Here is a 16,071-nt window from a genome sequence, read left to right as displayed (position 1 = left end):
CAAATGAGACTCTCCTTTCCTCGGAGAGCTGTCTGTGTGACCAGAGGCCCCACTGCTGGGGACGTCTGCGGTGACTCAGCTGCTCTGTAGTCAGTCAGTCGTTAAATCTTGCACATTCGAATTCCTGTTCCTCTTTTGGATTTGCCTACATCTTTCCTTCCCCGCTGTGTTTCGTTCTAGCCCATTTTCTCTCTCCTTCCTGGATGTTGTAATAGGCTCCTAGCCCAACTCCATGTCATCAGCCACACTATGAACAAGGTGATCTTTCTAAACGCAAAACTGGCCGTGTCACTGGCCCCTCTCAAAACCTGCGGGACCACCCCATCCTTGGCATTTCATACCACCCCTCCATTCTCTGGACCAGCCTGCCTTTCCAGTCTATTCCGCTTTCTTCTTCTCTACACCACCAGCAGTGCCTAATTACGTACATTTCCCCAGTTGTGCCAGGTTCTGTCTAGTCACCAGGTTGAACATGGCTTTTCCTCTTTTTGAGTCAGCTTCTCTTCCCTGGTCTGCTTGGTGAACGCCCTGATAAGTAAACCACATGTCCACTACTTACAGAAAGTTTTTCCTGGCCCCCGGGCCACTGGGGTCTTCCTTCGTACACCACAGTGGCTCCTTGACGTGCCTGACGGGGCAGCTCTCACGCTGTCCTGTGATTGTCATTTTGCTTTTCTCTCTCTCACTTCTGGATTCTTGGATGATAGGGGGAAGGACGGTGTCTTACCTCTGTACTCCTCGCCCCTGGTGCTGTGCCTGGCCCAACGAGGCTATTGATTTGGACTGAATTCACATGTCTGGATTCTTCTAAAAGTAAAAATGATGCTCCTCATATTTTCATGTAATGGTCACATTTGCCATGTACATCAGGAATTACCTTTGTGTGATTAGAAGCATTAAGAATCTCTACTGAAATAGATTCTTGAATGTGGGTAGGGAACAAAGGTGGACAATGTGAATCTCTTTCTGTAATATGACTTTGGACACTGAGATAAAACTTAGCTGATTTGGCATGTAAATGATTTGATTGTAGACTGCAGTGATTGCTATAGGAACATTCTTCTTCTCTAAATTCCTTGGCCCTTTGACTCTGGGCTCCCCTAGTCCGTATTCAGACATCACCTAAACTGCCTCAAAACTCAGTACACATTGATCTTGAAAGAAGTTAGGGGAGAATGAATGGGCTAGTGAGAATTTTGTTGGTTAATTTTTCTTAAAAGTTGCAAAAGAAAATCATTTTTAAATGCTGTTTAAAAAAGACTAGTGTGTATATTTTTCACTAATTATGACATATGGGAAAGGAAGGGGCAGAAGTATATTCACAACTAAAATGGTCTCAGCTGGCTGCCAGTTTTGTGAACTCAGCGTTCGTGACACAGCGAGCATTTGAGTGCCTCCCCATTTCACGTGAAGCCGGGGTTTCTCGTCCTTGCTTCATGAGGAGAAACCTAGCAAGAGCGTCTTAAACTCAAAGGCAGCGTTTGTGGCATCATTTACGTTCAAGTGGAAAACGTGGCAACTCTCCGAAGTTGTGAAAAAATCCAGTTGTATGACTATAAAATTATTCATCATAGTTGATGGGAAAATGCCAGCATGAATACTGCCAAGAAAAAAAACAATACTGTATATTCATTTAGTCCAAAACACTCTTGAACAAGAGGCCCTTTGCTTCCCAACTCCAGAAATACAGGGTAAATGTTTTATTGCCAGCAGAGAAGTGAACAAACAAAAAGATTCAATAGAGCATATTATTAAATGTTTTTAGATAAAATACAGTTGTTGGAGGTAAGGAAGGAATCAAGTTGAAGGACATTTGATGTTTGCTAAATATTTTCTTTTTTGTTTTATTTATAGAGATATTCTGTGGAAGTTTTCCCAAAGGCCATGAGCAAACACATGAAGCTTAACAATTTGTCCACTGTGGCTTCTGTGAGACCCGGTGTTGGAATCTAGGGCCTTTGTTCTTGGATTCTGAAGGGCTGCATTTTAAGCTGCTGGATTGTAGTACTTGAGGTTTATTCTTCAGTGGCTAAAGCGTCTTTCACAATGTTATTTAGTGTTATTAGCTGAACTTTTCATAATGCGGTCCATAAAATCTGACAAGCTGAACAAAGTATATTTGTAGACTATTTCCCCAGTGTCCAAAGTGGTGTGATGGCTCTGTGCTCTTCTGGTAACTCATCGTGAGTTTACTTACCCAGAACAACTGCCATCGGGTTCCTTACAGGTGTGGTTTCTTACAGCAAGTGCATAAGCATTACTTCGGCTGCCCAGTACTGAGGAAATTCTAAATCAAGAAGCTGTCCTTGCCATTTGAGACAAAACCGAGACAAGTGCAAGCTCAGGTGCTGGGAAGAGTGCCTGAGGTTTGGAACTAGCTGCAGGCACCATGGGCAGATTAGAAGGCACCTCTGATCCATGGGGTTCACGGGGAAGGGGTGCTTGGGGGCTGTCACCCAGTCAGGCTAATGCTCCTCCTTCTACCTACCCACCCCTAAGCGTATTCCAGCTGCAGTATGTNGTGTGGTTTCTTACAGCAAGTGCATAAGCATTACTTCGGCTGCCCAGTACTGAGGAAATTCTAAATCAAGAAGCTGTCCTTGCCATTTGAGACAAAACCGAGACAAGTGCAAGCTCAGGTGCTGGGAAGAGTGCCTGAAGTTTGGAACTAGCTGCAGGCACAACGGGCAGATTAGAAGGCACCTCTGATCCATGGGGTTCACGGGGAAGGGGTGCTTGGGGCTGTCACCCAGTCAGGCTAATGCTCCTCCTTCTACCTACCCACCCCTAAGCGTATTCCAGCTGCAGTATGTATTGGAATCTGTCTTTCCCCCCATTAGGCTAGAAGTGGCCATAACCTATGACTGATTGAGCTTTGTAGAACTCCTAACCCATCCCCCCAAACCCCTGGCAGTGTGCCCAGCACAGAATCATTTTAAAAAATGAACTGCAAGGGTATGGTGTGAGATACAGTGGAGTGTTACTATAAATGATTATTTTATTAGTGTTAATTTAATGGTTGATTTTCAGAAATAAATGTTCAGAGAGTTTTAGAATAAAAATGTGTTGATGCAAACAACCTATAAATTACACATAATGTTTCCGTATCTTAGTAACTTTTCAAAATGAGAAAGGATGAGGGAGAATGGGGGGAGGGAGGAATGAGTTTGCTAACTGAAATGCCTACATTCCAGTGAAAAATCTTCCTCCGTACATCTCAAGGTCTCTAAGGGAACTAGATGCAGCTTCAGAACAGTTACTATGTTTCTAGCCAAAAGCCTACTGGCATTATTAAAATACGCTAGAGCAGCACGCAGTATCGCCTTCTCTTTATTCTGCTGGCATAGTGTGTTTGAAAATGTAACACCCATGTGGTTGGGCTTTGTGTGAATACAGCCCCTGTGTTATGCTTGTTAAAACTGATCATTCCATGTGTTACATTCATCTTCATTGGGGGAAAAAATGCTACAGTGTATTTACTACACAGATTTATTAGAACCTACCTCCCATTTTTTCTTGTTTCTCATTCTCTTCCAAGGTATTTAGTTGGGTGTCTGCTCTGACCTAAGACTCAGGGAGTCCCAGATGAGTGACCCCCAGATGAGTGACCCCCAGGTACTGCCCTCAAGATGCTCACTGCTGCATCTGCCTAGAGGGGCAGCTGACCCATTTTCAGACTTGAGTCTCTGCAAAAGGACCCAGAGCTGAAAAGCATTCGTAATTATTTCTAGTGGTAGGATGACAGTTAATGTATTCAACAAAACCAAAAATAAGGTATGTCTTTTAAATGATACCGTTTGAAGGATAAACTAAAGATCCACTTGAAAAGCACAATTTCAATAAAGGCTATTTCATACATCCTGTTAATATTTCTTGTTTATCAAGCCAAGCAGTGTGGAAATGCTTTATGTACCTTTGGCCATGGATCATAATACCTGCCCTGTACTTGTGAGTACTTGGTCAGAAAAACACAGCCCAGGAAGGTGGTCAGGTCCTGGCTCAGCCTGTCTAAAACCTGAGGCCATGCTCTCACCAGCCATTCTGTATTGAATAGATCGCATTTACAAGTTCCCTGTTAGAAGGAAACCACACATTTGGCCCAGTGAGGAGAAACATTTACAAAGTCATGGCAGGGTTATCTGTCGTGCCCTTTTAGCCTGTGCTATCTGCCTGGGCCACACGATTCATGCTGGTGGAATAATGTGTCGTTCTTCCTGGCACAGGAAGGCACTCTGGTCTCTGGGGCGGGGCGGGGGGGGGTCATCTATGGCACTAGGAGAACTCTTTTCTTTCCCAATGAACTAATCTATGGTCCGAAGAGAATTTGTCACCCACTTCCCCACTGCCCCCAGGACCTCTTCAGTTTCATTGTCTACCAAGTTGGAATAATAATTCCAGCCTTTGGAGAGAGATTCATTAATTCAGCAATTCATCAAGCATCTACCAGGGGTGTCCAACCTTTGGGCGTCTCTGGGCCACACCGGAAGAAGAATTGTCTCTGGCCACACATTCAATACATTGTGACATGTAATCACAGAAAAATCTCATGTTTTAAGTAAATTTACGATTTGGTTCTGGGCCTCATTCACAGCCATCCCAGACTGCATGGATACCCCTGAAAGTGTGAGGGGCCACTTCGGACACTGCAGATACCAAGACAACTGAGGCAGACAGATGGTCAGTGTGGGACTGGCATAAGGATAGACCTAAATATTAGTGGACTGGAATAAAGAATTTAGAAATAGACTAGTTTTGTTTTTTAACAACAAGGCAAAATAATCCATTGTACAAAGGACAGTCTTTTTTACAAACGGTGCCAAAACAACTGGATATCCATTGAGGGGGGACTGAACCTTGGTCCATACCTCAGCCACCCCTGAAAATGAATGGATCAGTGCACCAGCTCAACTGGAGAGGGACGCAGGGGAACTTTTGGTAGTGACGGGAATATCCTATATCTTTTTATTATCTTAGCTACATGGGTGTATAAATTTGTCAAAACCCCAAGTGGGTATACATTTATTGCTTGACAATTACTATGCCAGTAAAGTTGATTTTCAAAAAGAAATCATGTCCTTTGGAACCATGTACATTGGAAGATTCCAGTGAATGCTGGATAAAACCCAAATGCTTTGCTCCGTCCTGCAAAGTGCCAAGTGATCTGGGCCTGTCTACTTCTTGCCGCCTCCATTTGCTCTTGATGTTCCTTCCTCCTGGAGTGCTGTTCTCCCAGGTTCAGGTGCGGCTGATTCCTAAAGCAGCCCAGTGCAGGGACTGCCTCCTCAGTGAAGTTCTCCCGGATTGCCTAACCACTCTAGTGCATTGGGGAGTGTTTTCCAGTTGAAATTCCTATATACATGGTATTTATTTATTGTCTGCTTCTCCCCTTGAGAACATAACATCCATATAACAGGGAAGGTGTCCTCTTACTCTTCTTCTGTCTCCAGAACTAAAATAGTGTCTGCCTAATAGGTGTTCGATAATCACATTTGAATGGATAAAAAGGGTAAGGAATTCGGATTCTGTGATGTAGACACTGCAGAAACATTAGAGGTTGCTCAGTAAAGAAGTGGCACCCTACGCTTTGTGCTGCAGAATGGATGAGGGACTGGACTGGAGCCTGGGGCAAGAGTGAGGGCAGATCCTGTAGAAGGCTGCCGTGCCGCTTCTGGTAAGACGGGGAGGCCTGAAATCAGGCTCTCAGAGTAGCCGGGAAAGATGAGCGATGTAGCAACATTCAGAAGGTGGAACCAACAACGTGTAATTACTGAAGTTCTGAGGGTACGAGGGCAATAGTCAAGCTGGGGATGAATACCCATGCACACCTGTGTATTCGGTGCTGCTCTGAACTGAAATAAGGACTCCGGGAAAGGTAGCATGTTTAGCAGATTAAGATGAATGTGGTTGGCAAAGCTGAGTTACCTTCAGAACATTCTGGCAGGATGTCCAGTGGGCAGTTAGTAGTACCAGTGTGAAACCCAGAACCGAGTCAGGACTGCAAACGTGGAGTTGAGAGTTACAAGACCGGAAGTGGTAATAAAGGCATGGGAATGGAACCTTAGGAGGAGGGACAGTGATGAAAGTCTAGGGGCTGCCTAACTTTCAAGGACTGTGAAGAAGAGGAACTAGTGAAGAATAATGAGAGCGGCTAGTGGGAGCAGAGTGTAGAGCCAGGGAGAGAGTTTGAGAAAGAACAGTTAACAGTGCCAATCCCCACAGAGATTTGTCGAGAGAGAGACTGAAAACTTGGCAACTAGGAGTGACTGGTGACTTGAGCAAGAGCTGTTTCAATACAGAGCAGGCAAAATGCAGAGCTGAGTAGTTTGAAGTAATTGGCAAGGGAGGAACTTAGGATAAAATGTAGGATTCTCTTTAAAAGACAGTGGGAATTCATGCCTACGAGTCTTAGGAAGAGAAAGGTGTCTTTTGAGAACGGTAGGAACAACACTGGGCCAGGGTGCTTGATTTGAAAACTGATGACGTCCACAGCATTGTGAAAGCAGGCACTGCACCATCCAGGCGCCAATAACCAGATCGCCAGTGGTCACCAGCGACCTGGCTAGGGTTGGAGATGGTTTCTTTAATTTGGCAATTACGTGGTTGTTGCTTCTCTCCAGTAGTGCTTTGGATCCCTGAGTGTAGGAGCCAAGACCGTTAGTTTGATCTTAATTGTATACTGTCAAAGTCATGCTGGCAGAGAACAAGGGGTGAGGACATTGGGGACTGGTTCTAGACTGGGACTGAACTGGACCATGCAGGTGGAGGGTGGAGGGTGGAGAGGGAGATAGACATGGAGAAAAATGGAAGGGCTGGAAAGTCCAGTGAGAGGAGTAGGAGATCTGGAGGAAAGTTGGGGCCCAGCTAAAGGTAGTTACTTAGAACTTCAGAATTACTTGGAACTTCAGAATTTAGAATTTGGACAGATGAGAGGTCTCGAGTGTGGCCATATGATCAGTGGATGAAATGGGGCAGAGATGAGGCGAAAGTTAGATCTTCGCAAGTGGAGGTGCTGCCACCCATAATGTCACTGCATACATACTGATGTCCACCCCAGGGTCCGGGAGGCAGACGAAGAAACTAGGGGATCGAGTGAGTGATCAGGAGTCCATAGGTAACGATTACATGAGACAGACTTGGATGGCATGAAGCTCAAAAGAGCGTGGACGGCTACAGGAACAGGAAGGGTATCCTGGAAGCCACAGTGGGGAGTTAGGAGAATGCCACACTGATTCTGGAAGCTCCCATCCCCACACTGGCAGAGCCGGGACTCTGCAACAGGAGCTGGGCTCCCTGGAGGAAAACCGGCCAAGGAACACCCTGTGAAGAGTCAGGGCGTCCACAGTGAAGACAGGTGACGTGGTGGGAAGAGACCTTGTCGTGCTCAACAGAATCAGCCCAAATCAGTTTTTGAACTTTCTGAAATAATGTGACAGATTTAACATGAGAAATATATATATTTGTTCCTACTAATAGTATATATATATCAGTAGCAAAAATATTAGAGTTATTTGTCATGATGCCTGCGTGGAAAGTAACAATATTTGAAACATCTGAATTTGAGTGTTGTCTAAAAATTATGTAGATTTGTGTTTTAGCTGGGTTTCTAACATTTTATAAATAATATTTTAAGGTATGAATGTTAATATGTATGTGTATGGTCTGTTTGTTTGTTTTTAACAGGTTCTTCACCAAGAACCAACTCTCCGGAACCAGCACAGGTTTGTCCCATGGCCTGCTCTGAACAGCGTGCTGTCTGGTAGAAGATCCCAGTGGCAAACCATCTCTGTTGCCTTACAGAGCAAGCGAAGAAGATGGATCGACTGAAGAGCCATCTGCCTGTGTGCTTTCTACCTTCTGTGCCCTGTTTGATCCTAGTATCCACTCTGGCGACTGCGAAGAGTGTGACCAACAGCACTTTAAATGGCACTGACGTGGTCTGGGGCTTTATGCCCGTAATCATTGCCAGAACGGACCATATCATAGTCAAGGAAGGGAGTAGTGCCTTGATTAACTGTAGTGTTGATGGCATCCCCAATCCACAGTTCAAGTGGTATAACTCCGTTGGCAAGCTGCTGAAAGAAGAAGAGGATGAAAAGGAGAGAGGAGGAGGTAGGCTTTAATGTTGGGTCAAATGTCATAAAATGTAAATGGACTATGGCGCCAGCACCTGGAATGTAAGTTATTCTTATTCAGGTCTCACTTTGTCTTTCTGAGGCAAGAGAGTGAAGTATATATCCTTTAAGATTCAAAGCAGTAATTAATTCATTTTTTTTCACTCTTTGACTCAGAAAACAAAGGGCAAACATCAGTCTTTTAAAAGGCCTCTTGGCATTTTCTAATTTATGCACACAAAATGTTACAGGGACAAATGTAAAATGGATTTTCCCTTAAGTATATGTTCCATGTATACGAGGGAGTTTTATTCTGGTCTTGGTTTGCTCAACTGGCTCAAACACACAATGTAGTGGTTGTTATCTTTAGATGTCAGTTTAATCCATGGACTGTGGATTTAAAGGCCACACTTTGTAAGTCTCTGCAAGTTCTCAGCCACTAACCAGAGATCATTCTATGCTCTTGGAGACCAAGAGCTGAAGAGATTCAGCTGAAGTTTCCAGACTGTTGAGGCTGAGGCCCAGAGGGAGGAAGAATGCAATAGAAAGAAAGAACATGGTAATAAGAGAATGCTTGGTTTTTAATAATGAGTTTCCGACCCAAAAGTGTGAATCACCTACCTAAGCACTGAGTTTACCTAAAGGAAATTTCCAGCCAGAGAAGGGACTGGTTGGGTCACTGGGAATCAGTTCATTCCTTGTTTTAGGTGTGAGAATTGTCTGAAAACCGAAGCTTGTCCCACTTTCCTGAAGCAGTTCATGTATTTCCCAAGCACTTCCTGTGACATCGAGCAGGGGATTGGGGGCCAGGGAGTAAAAAGACCACTGTTGTGAAGTAGCAGCTAATTGGTTTCTGCCACCCTTTTGACCACATCTTCCTTCCTATCCTAAAGCCCGTTAACCGATGAACAATCCCCAGAAGAGTTTCTGCTTCTAGAAAACCCACACTTTCAATCTCTTCCCCCTCGTTTTATCTTAATTGCTCTGAAAAAGGAAGTGAGGCTAATGCCTTATGTCTCCCTAGGAGCAGAGTGAAGGGAGTTTTCTTGCAATTACACACTTCTTGTTAACAGCTGTGTGCCTAATGGTTAAGGCAGCTCAAAGTCTAACTTGGAGGGATTGGGTTTCTAGGTCGCGCTCTGATGCCTGTTGCTTTTGGTCGGCCATTCAAGGATACACAACATAGAAAAGCTTCTTCCCTGTAATGAAGATATTATGTACTGGTGTCATCATATGCTTCTCTGTTTAACCTGGAAGAGTGGAACACTTTCCCTACCAAGTAAACTTAAGGGGGCCACAGAATATTTAACTTTTGGGGACAAATCCATCCTTTACTCAGATTTTCCCAAGGTCTTGCTGTTATTAAGAGGCCATGACTAGCACCCTCACTACTAACAGTGGAAAGATGAGATGCCACCAACCCTAGTCCACATTTGGTGTCCACCTTCCCACCTACAAGGCAAAAGGAGGTGATATTACACTTGCGAAGAGGGACAGTAACTATGGTAACATAAACACACAGGTCCCTGTCATTCCTTAAGTCTTTCTGCAGGGCTGGGCCACTTCAAGGACTATCCAGGTGACTGAATTGAGGGGAGCAAGGATCTTGAAGCAGAGGTTATCCTTGGGTATATTGAAGAGTTGGGGCTGAGGCAGAGAACTCCTGAGGCCTAGAGAGAAAGAAAATGGTGGGAACGGCATGGTATTGAGGCCCAAATTTCAGTTGTAACATCTTGAGTGCTGTCCCAAAGTAGTACCTCATTGCTTCAAAGAGATCATGTGATGTCTTAATTGAAGAGGTCCTTATGCTATTGACTCAGCCTTGGCAAGCGGAGTCTGCACCTTGCCTTGATCATCTGTGTATTGGGAACTTGAACTAGATGGAAGTTACATTTGGCTCAATATTCTTTTGTTTGTGGGTACTCAGGTGGTCTGCGGGAACAGCCTGTCAGTGACCCCTGAACTTCAGCAGCTGCTGGGAAGCCTTTGGCACAGAGAACCACCTGCTCCGTCAGAGCCCAGCACTGTCACTGTGTGTGCAGCCAGCAGCCTTGCTGATCAGTCAGCCAGTTTTAAACCTCATGAGGAAGATGCACTGAAGATTTTTAAAAAGAATTCTCAATACTAGCACTTGCTGTTCTAACTCAGCTTTTGCAATTACAATGCATAATAATAGTAATTTTAGAACACAAGTAACATGTAGCAGAATAAAAATACTGTACCTAACAACGAAGCAAAACATAGGAAATAGTAGAAATGACACTCTTCACCATAAAATATTACAATTTTAGTCCTAGAATGGCCTATTAGAGGACCCATAGTCTTTAATCCCTCCGTTCTAAGGGAAAAATATTATATTTTAACACACACATATATTATAAGCCTACAGTATAACACAGACATAGATTTTAGTTTTCAGGCCAATAGGCCAGGAATTTAAATAAAGTAATATTTCATTTATAACTCAACAAAGAGGTGACTGAATATAATGGAAAATGACGCTAATATCCTGGAACGTTGCCTAGGTACAGTAGAGTACTGTTAACAATCAAACTAACAAAATGAGTATAATTTTCATTAACAACCACTACCATTGATTAAGCCCCTGTACCACATTACATGCATTATTTCTAATCTTTACAGTGAGCATGACAGGTAGGTATTATTAATGCTCGTGTTTACAGATGAGACAGTGGGTGAATGGAGAGGAAATTACACAACCAGAGTGCAGCCAAGCTGGCATTTATTCTCTTTCTCTGCCCAACCAGCATCTGCTTATCCCTCAGGTCTCAGTAGGTGAAAAATGATGAAGACCATCTAACCCAGACTGAATGAATGAGAGAAGCCCCCCCGGAGAGAAAAGGTGTTGGAACCACCACCGTCATAGGTTGACAGTGTCAGGATGCATGCTGTAAGGTGTAGGTACAGAAATGCATTCAGACCCCTAGGGAGTTGCTCGCAGAGCACACACCATCTGCTTTGTGAGTAGCTGGGAAGGGGACGATTTCTTGTTTATACTGAAAAAGTGAGATAGCTATTATTCATGCCGGCTCTGCCAGTCCTAGAGAAAGGGGGCCATTTCTTGTCATCGGAGGGTGCCACAGCTGCTTTGCCTTTCTTCCCTCGTGTTTGTCACTTCAGTTCCACAGGATTGGGAGAGGCCAGTGTGTAATCTCTTTCTGGAGGAAGACTTTTTTTGTGGTCATTCACTAAAGGACTTGTTTAGGGGGCTCCACCAACTATATTGCAAAAATAACTCAGATTTCAAATAACATGAATAACCACAGATGGCCACGCAGTGTGCCGGTTTCAATTTTCCTCTTGCTAGAGTAGAAATAAATATAGACTGTCAAAGTATTGTGGAAAAGCCCCACTTATTTCAGGTATGAATTATCTGGTGCATTTTTGCTGTGACTTCTTACCCTAATTTTAAACCATTTTAATGCACACTGGCACCTTTATCAGATGATAAATAAGCATTTGAGGAAGTCATCTGGTGTAACAGGCCTTTGTAAACTCGTCTTGCTTGTTAGCAATTAAGTTTAAAATCGTCCTTGAAGTTAGGTTTTAGACCTTTCTACGGATTTGTTTTCTGTACTCTTGTAGATTTCTGTCACCAGAACTAATTAAGAATTGTCTTCAAAAGTAAACATGACAGAGTACACTGAACTGAACTCCACAGAGTCCATAATTGTCACAACTCCTCCAGCTTTGTGGAATTCATCATTATAAATTCTGCATTTAGTATGCATCACTGTTTTATTTTATCTCTTTGCTTTTCAGATTTTTTGAATAGGCTATGAATTGCCTTTTAACTACTGCTGCAAAGGACATCAACAACCTGTGCCAGCCGAGTTTTAAGACAGTAGTATGTCACTTCTCTAGTTAATGTGTAGGGAAGGGGTCAGTTCCCTCAGTGTTAAGTGTAAATTGTCCTTGGCCTCTAAGATTAGCATGAAGTAATGTGTTAACTTATGGAAATATCATACTGAACTCCTCTTTTAGACCATTAAATATTTGACAGTTAAAAAATCAATTTATCAAAAGGCATTAATCAAAAAAATATACAATGAATATATTATTGGAAATTCCAAAGAAGCACATGATAGTTTTTCTTTGAACAAGTTCCTTAATTTTTCTGAGCCACGGTTTTCTTATCTGTAAAATAGAGATAATTCTTTTTACTACCATGTGAGGTGGTCAGTCTTAAATAAACTATTGTATATTAAAAGCTTAATATAGTACCTGGGACATACCAAACTATCACCGAATAACAACTGCTATTATTAGCAATATGATCCTACATCATTGCAATCATAGATGCTAAATGTTTAACTCTGTTTCATAATACAGTGTGTTTTATAAAGAAAGATACTGTTTTCTAAGTAATTTCTTATTCTCTACCTCAATTTCTCAACCTTTTAAATAAAATTTGATAAGCACACAAAATTTATATCCCTTAAATGTTATTTAAAATTTCTAAATAACGTGACTTGCCATGAAAGCAAGTTTGGAAACCGCGCCCCCTGCCCCTCCATCAGAGGCCCCCCTTTCCCAGCACTTCGCTCTTGTGAGCACAGGGCCTGTTGATATCCAATATTCTGTCTCTGAAACAGCAGTGTGTGTGGGGGGTGGAATTACAAAATACCTCTATTAGTACAGGATGAACTTTACATTCGCTTCACCCAGTGTTTCTAGGGATGCTGTTAAACTTCCTACAATGCACAGGATAGGCCCCTACGGAGAACTCTCCAGTGCAAACTGTCATCAGTTCCCCGAGTTGAGAAGACCTGCTCTAATCCAAAGAAGCACTCCTCAGCTAACTAAAGAATCATTGCAAAGTAGACCTTCAACCCCTAATGTATTTTGCCATAAAGTGGTTTATTTTATGGTACTTTGATTCATTTTCCAAATTGAGTCATCTTAAGAGCCAACTTGGTAACAAAGCACCATTTATAGTGTTTCTTTAAATGAGTTGTGCTGCATTTTCCAGATGTGAGCCTGGAAGGCTTTAGTCTTAGCCATGAAGAGATGCTTCCAGACCCACCTCAGATATAAGTATGACAGCTGAGATTTCCAAAGTGTCATCTTTTTATATGAACCCAGTGTAGGGTGTTCTGGTCTTAGAAGACCACCTACAGCTATTGTCAGAAAATACTCTTGCTACTTGGCATGGAATTACATACTTGGCAATTTTAAAAATTAAGATTCCCAGATCAAGTGAGCTAGAGTGTCAGACAGTTCCTTTTGCAGGAAATGAAAATATAGGTTCTTTTCAGATACCATTCATGCCTGTAAGCAGAGGAGCAGCACGAGCTCCCAGCAGCACAGTCCTTCCACCCTACCTTCTTGAGAAAGCTGAGCTGAGCCTGCACTGCCCTAAGCTACTGTGGCGCCACGTGATGTGGGCACTAGCTTGCTAGAGCTGCCCAGTAGTGCTCTCTAAAGAGGTCCCGGGGAGGGTTGGGACAGGAGACTCTGGCGATGTTCATAGCCTGACAGCAGTGTCTTTAAGGAGCTGACAGGTACTGCAGAAGCCTGGTAACAGGTGCAACCACGCGGTGCTAAATTTGTTTCCAATTATGTTTAGTAAAACGGCATGAGTCCTTTCCAGAAGCCTCTATTTCACTTAGTGGAAGGTAAGGGCCACATTTATCGCCACACATTCACAGTGCATTTTGTTCTTACTTGACAAGTGTCAATTCAATGTGGTAGTCATTCAAGTGAATGTTACATTTCATTTATGTTTCCATAAACATTCACTACAATTCTCACTACCCTGAAATTTTTTAAGTTGGTTTCGGGCAACTTAAATAAAGTCTATTTGTTTTGGCGGATTGAACTCCTTCTTGAAAAGCATGGGTGTGAGGAGCTTAAGAGCCTAAGTATCTAAATGGGGTTGTGAACAGTTTTAATCTTTTTACACCACTCACTGGGGTTAGACACAAAGCATACATCAGCTTGTGTACACATTCACAGAACTCTAAGGAAAAAGAAATCCTTTTCTTCTAGTAAGTAATTTGACAGGAATTCTAAGAATTCTTAGCATTTGAGTATAATGTTAATCTTTAATGCTCAGTGATCCTCAAGAAACCTGGAAAGACTTAGGATTTCTCAGACATGGTATTTGGAGAAAGGCTGTAATTACAGTGTCTTTGTTGGTTGTGCTCTCACATTCCTTATAGTTCTTCAGTTCCAGAAAGTGTCGCTGCAGCTCATTTCTGTACGGCAGGACTTTGGAGAGAAGTTGTTTGGGTGGTAGGTATGATCTGGTGCCATGTATTGGTTACACTTGGAGTCACGATAACCCCCATCCATAGAATTTGGGGGCGTTCACAGGTTTAACTGTAGCCATCCAATGCTGTTGATCCCTTCTCTAATTGCTAGACAGTCTTCTTGACACTGTCCTATTGACGTGACATTGTGCCATCTTGAGTGACTTCCCCTCCGTGTGTGCACGCAGGCCCCGTGGTAACCCTCCTTTCTGGATGGGATGGAGGTTATGGCTTCTCTCAGAGAATGCTGGCAGGGGAGGAAAGCCCTAGAATTACATCCCTGGAGAGAAAAACTATTCTAGAAAGAAATATTTTCCACTACCTTGGTTTTCTTGCATTCATTAATATTTTTCCCGTCAATCCAGGCTTTCCTGATTTGAAGAATTTCAAGAAGTCTAAACATGAGTCACAGATTACATTCATTTTAAACTTTGAGGGACTCCTCCAAATCAGCCTTCCAAAGGTTGCACCCACCCAGCTGCACCCTGCAGTGTATGGGAGTGTCCCTTTCTCTGTTCTCTTGGAAACGTCATGCACACTCAGTGCCCCCCCCACCCCAACTTTATTTGGTATTCCAAAAGGTGAGAAAGTTGTTTTTTTAAAATTAGTCCTTTCATATTTTAATTATAATTTCATCATTGGTTGTTTTCTTCTCTTAGATACCATTTGCTTTTTTTTCTGTGACTTAGCCATTTATATCTTTTCCGTATTTTTTTTTCTTTTGGGTTGTCTTGATTTGTACAATTTTTTTATGTTTTATAGTTATTGAGTATTTGTCAAATATTCTAGAATTTTCTTCCACTTTTGCATTTGCTTTTACCTTTAGCATGACATATTTTCTAGTACAAAGGATTTTAATTTGGGAGAAATTTAAACCATCAGTGGTTTTCTTTACATTTTCCACAATTCTTGAAATGCTTAAAATAGCCTTCCTATTCCAAGGTTATAAAAATGTCTTCATATATTCTGTTAATTTTATACCTTTAATTTTATATTCAGATCTTCAGAATACTTCAAATTTATTTTTACATATCACATTAAAAAATTTAACTATTCTTTCAAACAAGAAGTCAATTATCCCAATATTGTTTTCTCACTGATTTGAAATGACATCTTCCTTATTTTTTACATTTCCCCTACTTCCCAGTATCTGCTTCTGGACTTTGAGGTTCTCTCCACTGGTATAATCAGGGATCAGAGAAAGCTTTCACAGCAAACAAGGGGAGATGTCAAGGTGGTGTCTCAACTGCGCTAATGTGTGAGGTGGGGAAGGAGGGGAGCATTCCAGGCAGAGGGAGAGCATGTGGGAGGGGCCTGAGGCCCCTGAAGACAAGAAATCAGGGAAAGTCTCATAAAATGAGGGACTCCTTTTCTCCGACAGCATAAATATTTTAAGCTCTGGAATATTCTGGCCTTGTGCCCCTCTCAAGACTTGTCTCTACCCTAGCCCTCCTTGATTCTAAAAATGGTTTGTCAGCTACAGGAGTGTTGTACACTGGGTCCTCTCTTTGGCTCAGTGGCACCCTATTCCACCTACCATCCCTCTCTGGTCTTAAAAGTCCTTTCTCTCTACCTTCGTTTTCCTGCCTGCCTGCACCCTGCACTCCACTGTGTCCTGGCCCTGGCCCTGGCCCTGGCCCTGGCCCTGGCCCTGGAGAGCACCTCACATCTGTCTAGGAAGTTTG

At 42.7% G+C, this 16,071-nt stretch overlaps 1 protein-coding gene across 2 annotated transcripts in view; it reads left to right on the top strand.

Annotated features, from left to right (window-relative positions):
• Positions 1–16,071, top strand: part of MFAP3L (microfibril associated protein 3 like) — a 42,019-nt gene that overhangs the window by 14,159 nt on the left and 11,789 nt on the right. For both annotated transcript variants that reach the window (XM_037060420.1, XM_037060419.1), the window contains exon 2: positions 7,681–8,109. In XM_037060420.1, the coding sequence (XP_036916315.1) occupies positions 7,812–8,109 (298 nt within the window). In that variant the 5' untranslated portion in view covers positions 7,681–7,811. The remainder of the gene's footprint in view (positions 1–7,680; positions 8,110–16,071) is intronic.

This window comes from Sturnira hondurensis, unplaced genomic scaffold, assembly GCF_014824575.4.
Source record: "Sturnira hondurensis isolate 20B ecotype Veracruz unplaced genomic scaffold, ASM1482457v3 Scaffold0011875, whole genome shotgun sequence".
In the NCBI taxonomy this organism is placed as follows: Eukaryota; Metazoa; Chordata; class Mammalia; order Chiroptera; family Phyllostomidae; genus Sturnira; species Sturnira hondurensis.
Note: the sequence above shows the minus strand (reverse complement) of the source record. Positions and strands in the feature narration are given on the sequence as shown.